This window comes from Sinohyriopsis cumingii, chromosome 2, assembly GCF_028554795.1.
Source record: "Sinohyriopsis cumingii isolate HCF-2022 chromosome 2, ASM2855479v2, whole genome shotgun sequence".
Classification (NCBI taxonomy): Eukaryota; Metazoa; Mollusca; class Bivalvia; order Unionida; family Unionidae; genus Sinohyriopsis; species Sinohyriopsis cumingii.
This window is the reverse complement of record NC_142962.1, coordinates 54,155,117-54,172,687: the sequence shown is the minus strand read 5'-3', so window position 1 is coordinate 54,172,687 and position 17,571 is coordinate 54,155,117. Positions and strand designations below refer to the sequence as shown.

Sequence of the window (17,571 nt, the reverse complement as noted above, 5' to 3'; positions counted from 1 at the left end):
ATCTCTCAAAACCTATCGCAGCAATGTGTTACGTCGGAACTGCGTTCTTCAAACTTTGTCAACACCCCTCATCCGCCCCAGCTGGCTCCTGACGCTAATGATGCAATAACTGCACCACGTTTCAGTTCTGTTTCTTTTCCAAAAGCGGTGTGTATTTATAGCTAGATTCTACAAGACAATTGTTCATATTTCCATAAACCTGTAAAGGACCCGATGACATTTATCAAATGGAGAGAGGCAATAATAGCAGGTGACTAATAGTGTCTTCATAGAATCTACTAACTATATTTCAAAAATGTATGGTTATTTTAATTTGAATGGGGGACCTCGAGTGTCCGAGTGGTCTAAAGCGCTCTCCGTTACGGATCACTGCCATCTCACCTCTGCGTGGGTTCGAGTCTCGGATTCGGCCAATGTGGGTATGTGAGAAAGCTTGCCAGTAGCTTCTCGAGGGTCGTTGGTTCTTTCCGGGGATTTCCCGGGTTCTTCCTCCACCATTAATACTGGCCGCCATGTATAACCTATCGTGTGCTGAAATATGGCGTTAAACCCTACAACAACAACAACAACAACAACAATTTGAATGGAAAATCCTGGATGAGGAAAATAATATATGTCGGTGTCTTTCCCAAAGTAAGTATATCCAAGTCCAGGGGTTACATTTTTTGTGTCTCCCCAAGAGGCACAGCTTGGGGAGACAACCCACTGACTGTGGTTTCCCCGTCTCGGTGCAAACCCTAACATAGATTCTATTATTCTCAATGTAGTTATCTGTTGTGCGTAAAATCCTATATCAAACTGCCTGTTTTGGCTCTAATAAATACATTTTCCTCGAAGCAGATTCATCTGCACATTTAAATGAGTCTTTGACACTAACAATTCATAACGTTTCACTTATAAGGTACCATACGTGATATTTCGTTACCGACTCCACCCACACTGTTAATCATATTCTTAGCGTTAGTGTGTGTGTGTGTGTGTGTGATTTGTTATTTTTAACTTAGCTTTAACAAAATTCAGCCATATCGCTCCGATGTCTGTTGTTTACAGTGATGTCCAGCACTGGGGTATCATGCCGCAGACATGTAGCATGACATTCCACCCAGTCACATTATCCTGACACCAGGCCAACCAGTCCTAACACTAACCTCTTAATGCTGATTGCCAAGCGAGGCAGCTGTTAGTACCATTTTTGTTAAGTCTTTGGCATTATCGATTGAGTTCATGACCGCTATGGTGAGAAGACATTTCTGCCTGTACATTTATGGTGGATGTTTCAAAACTGTTTTTAAAATGTTTTAAATATGGTCAGGCTTTATTTATGGGACCGGAGATGAGAAGTTCTTTGGAACCAGGATATTGTTTATTTACCTCAAGACAATTATATTTTTGTAAAACTAATATAAGTGTCATCAGTTTTGTTCTACAAATAGTGCAAAATATTTTTTCGAGCTATTTTGGGGTTCACTATTGTTTTTTAAAAATATCCCGACCCCGAAAACTTCAAAATGTAAAACATTAAAACAGTGATATTTCTCATTGCAATGGATAAATAAATAAAACCGCTCTAAATCAAACACACACACACAAGCGCAAGGGATAAAACACTTGCACCTGATTGAAATTATGTAACTTACAGTTAGTTACAAGTAATTATAATAGATATTCTGTTATGTTGACTTCAAGTGTGAAAATGAAACATAAATAACAGCGATAGGATGTAGCTTGAACGTTTGATTTCATCTCAAATTACGTGCTTTAAAGATACAATATAAAAAATACCTGTTTGACAAAGTGAATCGGTAAACCCAAGCGCACAGCTGCACGAGAAATAGTTAACATTGTCGATGCAAGAACCGCCATTTTCGCATGGTGAACTGGAACATTCGTCAATATCAGTTTCACAAGTCACGCCCGTATATCCATCTTTGCATGCACAGGAGAAATAGTTCACGTGATCCGAGCATGTTCCGTTGTTTTGACATGGATTACTTGAACATTCGTCTATATATATTTCACCGAGTGTTTCAGCATATAAACGTATGCCAATGCAAGTGTAATAATTCAGAAAATCCAGACACTTTGCCCCATTTTGGCACGGGTTACTTTCGCATTCGTTAATATCTGTTTCACACGAAGTACCGGTGTAGCCATCAACACATCCGCATGAAAAATAATTCACATGATCTGTGCAGTTTCCACCGTTTCTACATGGATCACTTTGGCATTCATCAATTTCAGTTTCACACAGAATGCCACTATATCCGTCTACACATTCGCAGGTAAATCCGTTCATGTTATCATGACACTTGGCATTATTTTTGCACGGGTAGCTTTGACATTCGTCTATACTGGTTTGGCAGAATGTTCCTGTGTAGCCGTTTGCACAGCTACAAACGAAATAATTCACAAAGTCTTGGCACATAGCATCGTTTTGGCACGGGTTGCTCATGCATTCGTTGATTTCTTTGGCACACGTCGACCCCGTGTATCCAGAGACACAATCACAGACGAAACCGTTCACTTGGTCTCGACAAGTGGCACCGTTGTAGCAGGGATTACTTGTGCATTCATCTACGTCTATGAGGATAAATATAAGGATATATTAATAGTACAGGTTTAATACAGTGTGTTTAATACTGCATTGTAAACACAAAACAATAAATCCTTTCATACTGTGAATGAAATAATTCGCTTAATTAACATTATTCTCCATAATATATGCATGATATATTTAAATTTATTATTTGCTCATTTTTTCCCCGTTAACTTTACATTGTCAGAATCGTTTAGTATTACCAGATACTGAACTCGCGCGCCAATACACATATAGCATTCACGTGCATAAAGGAACTACTTTATATTGTAAACAAACAATGGACGCAGACGCCAGCACTTTTGATTTGTAAAGAAATCATGTACACTCGCGTAAGAGGCGCTTTACGTTGTGGTTGTCTAAATTTGTTTCTGAATGAACTAAAACAGATGTTTCGTGGACTGTCACATACCAGCTGCTTTGGCACATTCCGCGTTCATACAATGTTTCGGATTTATGCTAGCTACAGTTTTTAACAGACGCAAGAAAATGTCCTTACAAATAACATACAAATGACTAGTCATATACTGTCTTCTTTAGCTGGTGATACGAATGGCAAAAAATATATACTTAGTTTTAAATCCTGAATTTCCTCAAAATATACTTTCTTAGTTGTGCAAATCCGAATTACATGAGCAATGTCATGGGTGCTCAAGCTTGACTACACATTTTGAAACTATACTGTAATTTCGATGACAAGTGCAATTGCATCTTCCTTACTGCACTCAAAATGAAATAAGCATTAAATTCCATAGCGTCTTTTTGATAATTGCAACTGAAAGACTTCATGTTGTGCCCACATTATGATTTGAAACATTCAATGACAGAAACAGAAACACATTTGCAGATGTCAACACTCTCCTCCCTAGCTGATTCAATCCCACCTATTTCATGTGGAATTGTCACATACAAATCTATAATCACGAAATTTCGTAGAATCGAAAAAAATGCAAAAACCTATTCATTCCAGATCAAATGGAAACGTTGTTGCAATACACATTCATTCACAATATGACACCGAATTTCAATTTTGACTAGACACGCCATTTTCTTTCGAAAGTTATGTCGAGCGCGCGACTAAGTTCAAATTTATCTGAGCGGAGTTATGTGCGCAGCAATAATGTTGGTGTTGTATAATGATGAATATGTGCTTGTGTATTTAGTTTGGAATACGGCATACATTCATTTACGTTGTTTCTTGTAGTGTATTTTGTTTATATAATTAAGCCTTAGGACAATAACAAAATGAGCATATAATAAAAACGTTACTGCATTTGTATGGGAAAATATGAACTCCTTTTGTCAGATGGATATACTGCACTCCCAAGGTCGTGCAGTATTCCATCCAAAAAAACTCGTTCATATTTTCCCATACAAATGCAGTAATCTACAAGTGTTTTCTTAACAAGAGGCGTTTTCAATAATTGAATAAGGACGATAAACAGTCACCTTATAAATATTTCATTAAAAAAATAATGCATATAGACAGTAGAAGCATCAGATGGATCGGAAAAGCAAAAATTGGACTCAGATTGACATGCAACTTTTACTTATTCCTCCACATGCTATTCTTCCATCGTTTGACAATCATCCAATAAAAATACTTTGTTTCAGTTTTCTAATGGCAACTCTTTCGGACACAATATTTCAGCTGACAGAAAAAACAAATTGTTCCAAGAAACGAACGTGCCTGAAGAAGAAATCAGTTTTGGAAATAGATTCCGGCTTGGAAGAACCCAAAGGACATTTTCGCACATGGTATTAGCTGTTGATCACTCTATACTTACCTCACCCCCTAACCAAAATATTATTTTAAAAAACTGAAGGATTTGGATGTTAGGGCTGATACAATTTAGCAAATGATGGGTTAATCGATCACCCAATTGGCTAAGAAATACATCAAATACAGAAATATAGATAATCGATGTTGTAGAATGTCCAATTTACCGACATGAAAATGATTCTTAATGTTGAATTATCACTAGTTTGCTCAGTTAAACCAATCCACACGCGCTTGAAATAAACATAGTACTTGCAATACTTGTAAATAAATACGCCATGATTACTTCCAGTGACGCATTCACTAAAAGGAAAACAAAGAAAATAATGGACACCATTAAAATATACAAAACACAATAACATAAAAATGTATATGCCTTCGACCAATGGGAGCAGGAGATTCCATTTACTTCTGACCGCAGCTTTATATACTTGATACTTCCTTTCCACTGTTTCATTTTCAGACGAAATGTTATATTCACGCTGATGCCATAGAGTATAATCCGAAAACGTTTTCTAATGCGTATAAGAAAGTCTTCAAGTCAAATGGACTCCTTGGAGTCATTTTTCAAATCAAGTGATCAAAACACGCGTGTGCGTGCAAATTCTCTGTTCAATTCTATCGTGTAGGGGAAAAAAATGGCGACAACATATCCTTGTATTTCTTCAGCTTGTCATTTGGTAATACGATAAGAAAAAAAGTCAGAAATTTCTGTGATAAAGTTTTTGAAAAATATATTTTTACGTTGTTGCACCAAAAGGACGGCAGTCTTGATTAATATCTGATGACAAACTGATGTCTGTGTTATGTAAAATGAATATGCAGTGTTATGTAGGATGGTGCGGTGTACTTTGCCGGACCATTTACGCTTATAACATTCTCACCTAGAGATTCCTTTGAGTTGCAATGAAGAAAACAACGATATTTATAGATGGATCGAACGTCATATTTATCGATGGAACGGAAGCAATAAGCGATGCTAATGTTCAATCCGATCAGCCGGTCCTGCCGAAAATGTCCCCTTGACAGCTCAGTCCAAGTACAATACTCTTTTTTTAGTCTACGAAGCCCTATTGTATCAAGAAAACCACCAAACCCTCCGATCTGAACTGAAGAGAGTTCAGGTCAACATAAAGGGCATCCAGCCCTCTTACTCTGCATGCATAAGTTCAAGCTATCAGGAAACATGATCTGTATGATGGTGACTTTAGCGAGGTGTAGGCTAGAGGTTCCAATGGATTCGAAATAAGCCAAGTTCAAGAAAAACAGGACTTGTTTCATCTGGAGAGAAGTGAGGGATATAGGTCAACTGAGATCAGTAGTGTCAAAAAGATCCGAAAGATATATATCCCTCCCAAAAGACGTGTGCCATGATGCTGGAATGTGTCCAATAGCATGGGGTGGTAGCTCTTGGTAGCAACTGGGTCCCAACTGTTTCTCCTCAAAGAGCTAGAGAAAAAATCGGCTAGATGAGGGATAGAGTGACGATGTTATTAGTGTGGCACCAGATCCATGAAAACAAGCCATTTTCCCTCACGCATAATCCTTCACAGTGGAGGGTCTATTTGCTCTCGACATTCTTTCCACAATCTAAGGTTTGAATTCTTTGTCTCTCGAGGCTGTCCTGGTAAGAGCTGAACGTGTAGAAGAAGAGGACGGTCCGGGCAGGGAAGGAGCCCCCGGATCCTAGAAAACATTCGGTTTGGCCGGAATCTTCCTTTGTATATCTATCGATAGAATGAGGAGATCGGTGACCCAGGACTTGTCACATCTGTGAGGGCTATCGAAACCATCTTGCCTTTCTGACCCCGGAAACTTCTAGATTATTTTCGGATTGATAGTGCATTCACGGCCGAAGCTATTAGGTTTCGAGCTGGAGAGGCGATGGTGGATAACTTGTGATCGCACCTTATCGTCATGTCGTCGATCATCGCACCCCACCCTCCACTCCGGAAGTGTTCAAATCCGAGTGAATACCTGCCGAGAATGTGTCTGATTTGTATGCTGATAGGGAGATTTTTACAACAACGTAGAAACTGTCAAATCAGGCTCAACAGGTCGAGCGATCTAGTGTTTCCTGTTTGAGGACATGATACACTACCACAGAGTTGGGGTCCCGCGAGTGGCCAAATGGTCTAAAGCGCTCACCGCTACGGATCACTGCCATCTCACCTCTGTCTGCATAGGTTCGAGTCTCAGGTTCGGCCAATGTATGTATGTGAGAAAGCTTGCCAGTAGCTTCTCGTTGGTCTGAGGCTGTCCAGGCTTTTCCCGGATTCCTTCTCTACCATTTAAACTGGCCGCCATATATAGTTTATCTTGTGCTGAAATGGCTTTTAACCATACAACAACAACAACACCCCCACAGTTGTCGGACATAGTTTGGACCGTTTTTCCGCAGTCATCTTTTCAGAAATGAAATGCGTTGATGACAGCCTTCATTTATATGATACTTATATGCAAAGGCCATTCCCCTTGCAACCATTTGCGCTGATGGTAGTGAAGGTCTTCAACAGGATAACAGCCCCACTTTGCGCACTGGTGTTGATACCTACCGTTATTTGCGTCAGGCGACTGGGTTGCTCCAATGGCTGTTTGATCAATGGGTCTTGAAGATGTGCGCCATTAAGCTGGCATGGTCCGCATAATAGAGACGAACAAGCGGGAGTAAATTTCTGCTGCCACATTCAATAAACTGAGGAGTTGCACAAACTCTCTCGATGAAATCCAAGTCTTGTTGGAAACGGAATCGACGAGTTCGACAATTCTGGAAACGTGAACACAAGGAAGCCGCATCAAATTCTGACTGGCTAAGAACTCCATACCCAGATGGACAGATGTACAAAGTTCTGGGATAGACTGAGGTCTGACTTTCCCAGTTCACTAAAATACCTAGATGATCTAGAACAGAAAGAAGATCATTTCTGCCTTGGAGCAGGATAGAACTTAACATGTGTTTATGAAGGAGTGTAAGCTGCCATCGTTTAAGATGACGTCGGCGAGTAGAGGGCGTTAACGCAATCCATAATCTGAGTAAAAGCCCAGGGTTGGTGTTGAGGTCAAGGGGAGAACCGTGAACTGTTAAACTCTGAGGTGCTAAGCAAAAGAAAAAAAAATTGAGAAAATGTTCGTGACACGAGGTGGATAAATATGTGAAAAACATGCGTAGGTCAGATAGAGACTGATGACATAATCATCCCATCGAAATGGAGAGGCGGAATTAAGTCGCAGTCTCCATCTTGAATTGGTTACGGTAATTCCAGTCCATGGTAGGTCTCAAGTTGCTGTTTGTTTTCCGAAAAGAAACATCCTTGAGTAAAACCCTGGGTATTGAGGCCATTGCACAAGCTCCACAGCTTTTTTATTTTTGGTGATCTATCTCCTGGTGTAGAAGGATATCCTTCTCCCGATCTTAGAGTGCATTTGTGAAGAGGGGAGAGGAGGGGATGGACTAAAGAAAGGTACAAATTGCTGCATTGTTGTGGGTTAGAGTTGTACGACGTGTGGTCTGTACAACAGTGAAGCTAAACACTATCGAAACCTGGCTGTGGCAACAGGAAATAAGGAATAAGAGTTATTGCCTTTGGTCTGTTGATAGAACCAGGGTTAGTCGAGTTTTCGTCTTTTAGTAGGGCTGGGTTTGCGAGGTAGCAGGCTAATATTCCTAACGTAATGTGATGGTGAACGTACTCAACTCTCCAATTCTTCTTTCTGTCTGATTCTAAAATCCTCAACCAAAAGTAACCAAGGAGAATTTGATGAAAGTAATGTACAAATTCTTGCGAGAAAAATAAATCGCTAAATTCAAATTAAAATCATCATCTTGTGGAAGCATGACCGTGGCTTTCGTAGCTGTTATACCATTACCCAGTGTATCCACCTCAGACGCACCCAAATACATGGCATCCTCGTTTCAGTCACATTTAAACTGTGGTGCATTGATCAACTGCGTACGAACGCTTGCGCAGCTAAAGCTGCTCGTGAGGTCACGTGTCGTGTTCATGTTTAGAAGAGAGTCTCCGCGTCCTGACTGAATTTTGTAAAGTGATTTTAGATTGGAGAAACGTTTCAATCAGTTTCGTTCTGGCTTGAGGCTATAAATACAAATACAATGTCTCATGGTATCGATCAAGATGCATACCATGTTGACAAGCGAAGAGGCTAACACGTATAGATGTTAGGAAGCTCAACTTAAGGTCTCTCCAACTTTGGTAGCACACTATACAAAATATTTTGAGACAGACACGCACACTCTAAAAATCGATGTATCTGGCATTATTCTAAAGTTCGTTCCAGACAGCATCGAGATCTTTTCCTATCTGTAACTCAGTATATTTTCAACTCAGCATCTTTAAATGAAACTAAAAGTACCTAATCTGTTTCAGAAGAAGTATTTATAACGAATCAGGTACTTTTAGTTACATTTAATCTCGCTGACTTGAAAATTTACTGATCTACAGATGAGGTAATAGCAATGCTATGTGGAAAGAACTATAGAAATAACAACAAAGGCTACACACATCACTGGCTACAAAAATCCAAAATCTCTCAAGAGCTACCGCAGAAATGTGTTATGCCAGAACTACATTCTTCAAACTTTGTCAAAACCCCTCATCCGCCCCAGCTGAATCCAACGTATAATGCAATTGCAAATGATAATTCATGCACTTACCAATCGCAGTGGTTCAGTCATCGATCCACACACACGAGAATATTTCCATGTGGCGTTTCATTGCAGTAGTAATAGCAACACTTGCCACATTTCCAGCAAAGTAAATATAATTTTCTAAGAAAATCATGAAGTAGAAATCTCCTCGGTCATTACAAACTTTGTTTGAGCTGCGTACTTATCGTAACATTGGCTACCATAGAACAATTCCAAATTAGAGCTGATGAAAGTTGATAGTTATCCTTACAAATTATTTATTGTTATTTTCATACGACAACCGTCAATTAAATGTGATAATACGGCAATAATATCGAATTTTTTTATTCATTTATTTTCTCATGTGTAGACCGTGTGTACACTGAGTGGACTTGCTACTCCACAGTTCTCGTTAACATATTCGTATTAATCCACATTTACCTATACTAGTGGAAGTGGGGGGAGGGGCGAGTGGCCGAGTGGTCTAAAGCGCTCTCTGTTACGGATCACTGCCATCTCACCTCTGTCTGAGTGAGTTCGAGTCTCGGATTCGGCCCATGTGGGTATGTGAGAAAGCTTGCCATTACCTTCTCGTGGGTCGGTGGTTCTTTCCGGGGTTTTCCCGGGTTCTTCCTCCACCATTAACACTGGCCGCCATGTATAGCCTATCGTGTGCTGAAAAATGGCGTTAAACCCAACAACAATAACAACAACAACAATCTACACTAGCACGTGGCTCCTGACACTAGTGATGCAATAATTGCACCACGTTTCAATTTTGTTTCTTTTCCAAAAGGGTTGTATATTTATAGCTAGATTTTACAAGATAATTATTCATATTTCCAAAAAACAGTACAGGTCCTGATCACATTTATCAAATGGACAGAGGCAATACTAGTAGCTGACTAATAGTAGTTGACTAATAGTGTCTTTATAGAATCTACTACCTATATTTCAAAAATGTATGGTTATTTTAATTTGAATGGAAAATCCTGTATGAGAAAAATAATCTATGTTAGCGTCTGTATCAAGATAAGCAAATCCATGTCCAGGGGTTACATTTTTTTTTCTATGGCGAGAAGACTTTTCTGCCTGTACATTTATGGTGGTTGTTTCAAAACTGTTTTTAAATGTTTTAAACATGGTCAAGCTTTATTTATGGGACCGGGGATGAGAAGTTCTTTGGAACCAGGATGTTGTTTTATTTAACCTCAAGATAATTACATTTTTGTAAACTAATATAATTGTCATTAGTTTTGTTCTACAAATAGAGCAAAATATTTTCGAAGCTACTTTGGGGTCAAATATTGTTTTTAAAAATATCTCCCGACCCTGAAAATTAAAAAATTTAAAAGATTAAAACATTGATATTTCTCATTGCAATGGATAAATAAATAAAACCTCTCTAAATCACACACACACACACAATGGATAAAACACTTGTACCTGATTGAAATTACCGTTATGGAATTTGCAGGTAGTTGCGATTAATTACAATAGATAGTCTGTTATGTTGACTTCAAGCCAAAATACTTATGTAATGAAAAAAGGTGTGTCAAGATGAAACATAAATAACAGTGATAGGATGTAGCTCGAGCGTTTAATTTCATCCCAAATTATTTGCTTTAAATATATAACATAAAAAATACCTGTTTGACAAAGTGAATCGGTAAACCCAAGCACACAGCTGCACGAGAAATAGTTAACATTGTCGATGCAAGAACCGCCATTTTCGCATGGTGAACTGGAACATTCGTCAATATCAGTTTCACAAGTCACGCCCGTGTATCCATCTTTGCATGCACAGGAGAAATAGTTCACGTGATCCGAGCATGTTCCGTTGTTTTGACATGGATTACTTGAACATTCGTCTATATATATTTCACCGAGTGTTTTAGCATATAAACGTAGGTCAATGCAAGTGTAATAATTCAGAAAATCCAGACACTTTGCCCCATTTTGGCACGGGTTACTTTCGCATTCGTTAATATCTGTTTCACACGAAGTACCGGTGTAGCCATCAACACATCCGCATGAAAAATAATTCACATGGTCTGTGCAGTTTCCACCATTGCTACATGGATCACTTTGGCATTCATCAATTTCAGTTTCACACAGAATGCCACTATATCCGTCTACACATTCGCAGGTAAATCCGTTCATGTTATCATGACACTTGGCACTATTTTTGCACGGGTAGCTTTGACATTCGTCTATATTGGTTTCGCAGAATGTTCCTGTGTAGCCATTTGCACAGCTACAAACGAAATAATTCACAAAGTCTTGGCACATAGCATCGTTTTGGCACGGGTTGCTCATGCATTCGTTGATTTCTTTGGCACACGTCGACCCCGTGTATCCAGAGACACAATCACAGAGGAAACCGTTCACTTGGTCTCGACAAATGGCGCCACTGTAACATGGATTACTTGTGCATTCATCTACGTCTGTTAGGATAAATGTAAGGATAGATTAATAGTACAGGTTTAATAGCGAGTTTAATAATGCATTGATAACACAGAAAAATAAATCCTTTTATACTGTGAATGAAATAATTCGCTTAATTAACTTTATGCTCCATAATATATGCATGATATATTTTAATGTAATTGCTTAACAAGGGGGCGTTTTCAATAATTTAATAAGGACGATACAAATTCTTCTTATAGATATTCCATAAAAAAAAAGATGGATCGGAAAGGCAAAAATTGGACTCAAATTGACATGCAACTTTTACTTATTCCTCCACATGCTATTCTTCCATTATTTGACAATCATCTAATAACGATACTTTGTTTCAGTTTTCCAATGGCAACTCTTTTTGGCACAATTTTTCAGCTGACAGAAAAACAAATTGTTCCAAGAAACGAACTTGCTTGCAGAAGAAATCAGTTTTGGAAATAGATTCCGGCTTGGAGAACCCAAAGGACATTTTCGCACATGGCATTAGCTGTAGATCGCTCTATACTTACCTTACCCCCTAACCAAAATATTATTTTTTTTTTTTAAATTGAAGGACTTGGATGATATGGCTGAAACGATTATGCAAATGATTGGTTAATCGATCACCCAGTTTGCTAAGAAATATATCAAATACAAAAATATAGATAATCGATGTTGCAGAACGCCCAATTTACCAACATGAAAATGATTCTTAATGTTGAATTATCACTAGTTTGCTCAGTTAAACCAATCCACACGAGCTTGATATAAACATAGTACTTGCAATACTTGTAAATAAATACGCCATGATTACTTCCAGTGACGCATTCAGTAAACGGAAAACAAAGACAATAATGGACAAAATTAAAATGTACAAAACACAATAAGATAAAATTGTTTATGCCTTCGACCAATGGAAGCATGAGATTCCATTTAGTTCTGACCGCGCCATTACATACTTGATACTTCCTTTCCACTGTTTGATTTTCAGACGAAATGTTATATTCACGCTGATGCCATAGAGTAAAATCCGAAAACTTTTTCTAATACGTATAAGAAAGTCTTCTCAAGTCAAGTGGACTCCTTGGAGTCATTTTTCAAATCAAGTGATCAAAACACGCGTGTGCGTGCAAATTCTCTGTTCAATTATATCGTGTAGGGGGAAAAAATGGAGACAACCTATCCTTGTATTTCTTCAGCTTGTCATTTGGTTATACAATAAGAAAAAATCAGAAATTTCTGTGATAAAGTTTTTGAAAAATATATTTTTACGTTGTTGCACTAAAAGGACGGCTGTCTTGATTAATATATGATGACAAAATGATGTATGTGTTATGTAGAATGAATATGCAGTGTTATGTAGGATGGTGCGGTGCACTTTGCCGGACCACTTACGCTTATAACATTCTCACCTAGAGATTCCTTTTGAGTTGCTATGAAAAAAAAACAACGATATGTATAGATGGATCGAACATGATATTTGTCGACGGAACGGAAGCAATAAGCGATACTAATGTTGAATCCGATTAGCCAATCCTGCCCAAAATGTACCCATGACAGCTCAATCTAAGTACAACACTCTTCTTTGGTGTCGATACTTTCAAAAGAGTTTACACTCTTGCAGTCAGTTGCCTTAGAAATATCTAATGTATCATCTGGCAGTATATGACTTTGTATTAATACAGGCAAGCAAACGAAGACCATCTTGATCAAAACAAGATAACGGTACAATGTTTAACTTTTTTTGAGAAAAGATAAATATTCCACAAAAATGTACAAAAGAGGGACACATGATAACAGGTGCGTTAGGAAAAGGATCACTACAATGGTACGAGGGATGGCAGAAGGATTGGGTAAACCAGCTTATAAACATGGATTCCAAGGGATTGGCGATACTCGGTGGCTATTGTTCATGGTAGATTTTCAAGGAGCGAAGTAGGCGTGTACTTACCTATTTCACAGTTTTCCCCGGTATATCCGGCAAGACAATCGCACGTGTAAAGGTTAATGTGATCGTTACACGTGGCAATGTTTTGACATGGCTGGGACGCACACTCATCTGTGTCGACTTCGCAGATTCTGCCCGTGTAACCAGCCACACATGTACAGGAATAATCTTTCATACCGTCGATGCATGTTGCTCCATTTAGGCATGGTGTACTAGCACAATCGTCAGTATCTGCAGGTAAAGAGTTAGCTTCTTCATTAACATATACATTTTTATAATTTAATGTTAATTGGTACTGTAACGGCGGCATATGTATGTATGCATGTATGTATGTATGTATGTATGTATGTATGTATGTAATTCTGTATATCTATAATACTTGTAACTTTTATTCATGACTCTAAATTGTAGTGATTATCTATAGCTAATCTGTGTGCAAGTGCATAGGTTCTGTTTCAAGACATTAAGAGTAAGATTCCGTAGGATCTATAAATAAGTGTTTACATTTAACAAAAAATATATTGGTAGTAAACATGTTGACAAGTTTGTGGTTGCTTCCCATTGGATAGGTCGGTCAGATAGTATCTTAGAAGAATTAAGTTATGAGTTTGCTCATGTTGGTTCTTTCACGATATAGGAGATTTGCAAAGTGTCATGTAACAAATGGTAGCAAAATGCGTTTTCACTTCTTCACTTGTATATAAGTTCGTGGAAAAGAACAATTTTTTCTTTCTAATTTCTTGCGTTCTTGTTATAACAATAAGTCTGCACATTTATTTTATACTGTATTTCGATATTATTAGAGAGGAAAAACGTTTGTTTGATTTATTCAACGGAAACAGAAAATAATCATTGGACTACAATTTAATTTTGGGAGTATTGTGAATAATTAAAAAGAGTTCTGGACAACGCCAGTTTGACATATCCAGACTCTGCGGATTAGTAGAATCATGGATCCGAAATTTATACGGAACATTTTATTCTTTTTGACTATAATATAGCTTTTTTAAGTTTATTTCTTGATTCAATTCATAATACTGTATGACCAGAGAGAGAGAGAGAGAGAGAGAGAGAGAGAGAACTATGTTAGAGACATCAAATATGAATGTGTGGGCATAAACCAGATAGAACTTTCGAAAACTGCATTATGATGCGCAGTCCCGAGTGACCGAGTAGTCTAAAGTGCTCGCTGTTACTGCCATCTCACCTCTATCTGTGTGGGTACGAGTCTCGGGTTCGGCCAATGTGGGTATGTGAAAACGCTTGCCAGTAACTTCTCGTGGGTCGGTGGTTCTTTCCGTGCTTTTCCCGAGTTCTTCCTCCACCATCTATACTGGCCACCATGTATAGCTTATCTTGTGCTGAAAATGACGTTCAACCCTACAACAACAACATTACGGTGCGAAATTGTTTTGTTAGTCAATATCTATGAACTTATAAAATAAAACACGTATTTTCTCACAGGAAATCAGTTTGTTCAGGACATATCCTAAAATCGTTGGCATTTTTTATACTCATTTCATCGCAAGTGTATGATACATTATCGTAATGAAAGATGGATTTCCTGGTCTGGCATTTCAAGTTTTATAATGAAATAAATTATGTAGAAAATAACAGCTCAGCCTAACATCAAAAACAATCTTGACTCAAGGCATTACTGGTTACCTGTTCTGGTAACGCGCGCGCGTTTGTGTGTGTGTATTTGTGCTCTACAGGATTACTAGCACCATTTTCAAAATATATATGCAAGAAACATAAACATTACGGTGGTATTCCTCACCAAATTAAATTAGAAGGGTGTTCCATTTAAATAAATACCTCAATAAACGACGAGAAGCGGTGCCCTGTCAATGTAAAAGAAGAATCTCAATAGACATGACAATTTTTGAAAAGTGGATCACCATGGTTAGGACCACCCAGCCATTTCCACAGGGGCTCGTATCGTTGCTTACAATTTACCTGTCTGTCGTACACGTACTATATAATAACTACAAGGGAGTTCTTTTCACTACTTTCTCGCGCGACCTATTTAATTATAAACGCTGATATTTCAAGCTACATTTCGCGTAGCAAAATAAATTGGGTACTGATGTTTAGGTCAGGTATTCGACTTTGTATGAATATCCCAAGTTTGGCTTCCTATCATGCCTTTAAGGAATGACAGACCATTTTCCCACGCTACTGCTCGACATGGCCATAATCGCGCTCGCTGAATATTCAAGTGAAATTCCGCTGAATGGAATACTGTCTTCTCATTGGTTTAAAGAAAATGATGTCCTGCATGTATTTTCAGTTGGCCAATGAGAAGGCAGTATTCCATTCAGCGCGTTCTTCTTGCATATCAAGCGGGCGCGATGAATGACAGGTAAATTATAAGCAACGATACGAGCCCCTGTGATCATGTCCTATTAATAGACAGCTGCGTTGATCTTGAATCATCTCCGTTTGTAAACCAGACCCATATTAATATAGAACTGTATCATATTTTTCATATTAGAATCTAAAATAGTGAGCTATATTATTTACTTCAAAGGTATTTCTTGTTTTTAAATTTGCAGAGCTACATGTCAGTTAATATATAACCTAGCCGTTGATGACTCAAAGTTGCAAACCAACTGACCCATTGGCTGAGGGTGGTATCTGTTAATTAACTCTGGCGTAACAGAGATCCTAATAGAGCAATGACTAATTATGTTTCTAGATATGTGTGAATTGTTACATAAGTGGGTGGCCAGAAGTAAAGCTTGTTCAGCCGAGTAAGACTAAAAAAAGAGAAGAGAATTTGCTATATCACATGTACAATTGAGGTGTAAAACTTTCATATGTGTGTGCGTGTGCGCGCGCGCGCGCGTGCGTGCGTGCGTGTGTGTGTGTGTGTGTGTGTGTGTGTGTGAGAGCACTACTACCCCAAACAGTTTTCAAAGAGGTCACCGGTATCCAATAAGAACTAAGATAGTCAATTTTTGGGCTGGTTTCTCATCCAGCCAGAAATTATCCTTTTACGTTCGCTTTGGAAGGATCAGTACAGTTTGGAAGTGACTAAAGAAACATTACGTACTTCGAGAGCAACTTTTGCACTCGTAAAAAGGAGCGTAAAAACGAGGTTTTAACACTCATCCTTGAAAAGTAAGGTCTGTCATGGCATGAACTAAACAAACTGCGCGTACGTTCACAGCCAGAAAGTCCACAAGAATGTGAATAAAACTTTACTACTACAAGATTGAATAGAATCCATGGAACATTATACGTAAAAGTATAAAATCATACAATACGAGATACAAATTACGAAGATTTCAGGACGGGAACAATGTAACTAAATTTTCTCTTAAGCTGAAACAAACTCAGTGCACGAGACGCGCGAGCAAACAAAGATGGCGAGAAACAGAGAACTGATCGAACTGGAAAATTACTTTGATACCGAATTAATTGATAAAACAGAAGGATCATACTTGAAGTGTTCATATAAAAAGTGAAAGCAAGAAATACAACAAGAATACCGGTGGATCAAAGACCAGCAACGGGTAGGGTGATGGCAGCTTTGAGCATAATGAACAGGGGATTTATAGACCTAGCAGACAGTTTGAATATGAATGGGAAAGGAGGTTTTAAACTGAGACCATTAGGGACTGAACCAATTATGCCATACGGGGAAATATAAATTACGGGAGAAACAATTATCATAAAAAAACCTAAACCATTTCGGAGGAAAATAAGAAAGATGACAGAAGAACTATATATTGTAGATAAACCAATGGAAATTCTACTGGAAGCTACGGTAGAACTATTCCAACAAATTTCCAAACCAAAGTGTTTAGAGCGAGAATGGACGCAACCTTGGATACACAATAAAGAATGGTACCAGAATACTCAAAATAGAAAGAGAAAAGCTATACGCCATCAAGAAAATAGTCTTTTTACACGGCTTTTTAGCAAAAACGTGGTACAAAAAAGGATGTATCTTCCACAGGAAATGCCATAAATGTGGGAAAGTTGGACACACGCCCAAGAGGTACCAAATACAACAAGAACTAACAAAACAATAGCAGCAAGTACAACAGACACACCACATTAGTGAGATAACAATATTCCCAAAACAATTAAAACAGCAGCAAGCAGGAGAGAAAGAAAAAGAGAAACATGAACATAGGAAACAACACAAA

General features: G+C 38.3%; 1 protein-coding gene across 1 annotated transcript in view; it reads right to left on the bottom strand.

The window, feature by feature from the left end:
* Positions 1-17,571, bottom strand: part of LOC149804880 (uncharacterized) — a 58,326-nt gene that overhangs the window by 32,639 nt on the left and 8,116 nt on the right. The window contains exons 5-7 of the mRNA XM_089933345.1: positions 13,415-13,642; positions 10,671-11,468; positions 1,783-2,580 (exon numbers count right to left, since the gene is read on the bottom strand). Of these exons, the coding sequence (XP_089789471.1) occupies positions 1,783-2,580; positions 10,671-11,468; positions 13,415-13,642 (1,824 nt within the window). The remainder of the gene's footprint in view (positions 1-1,782; positions 2,581-10,670; positions 11,469-13,414; positions 13,643-17,571) is intronic.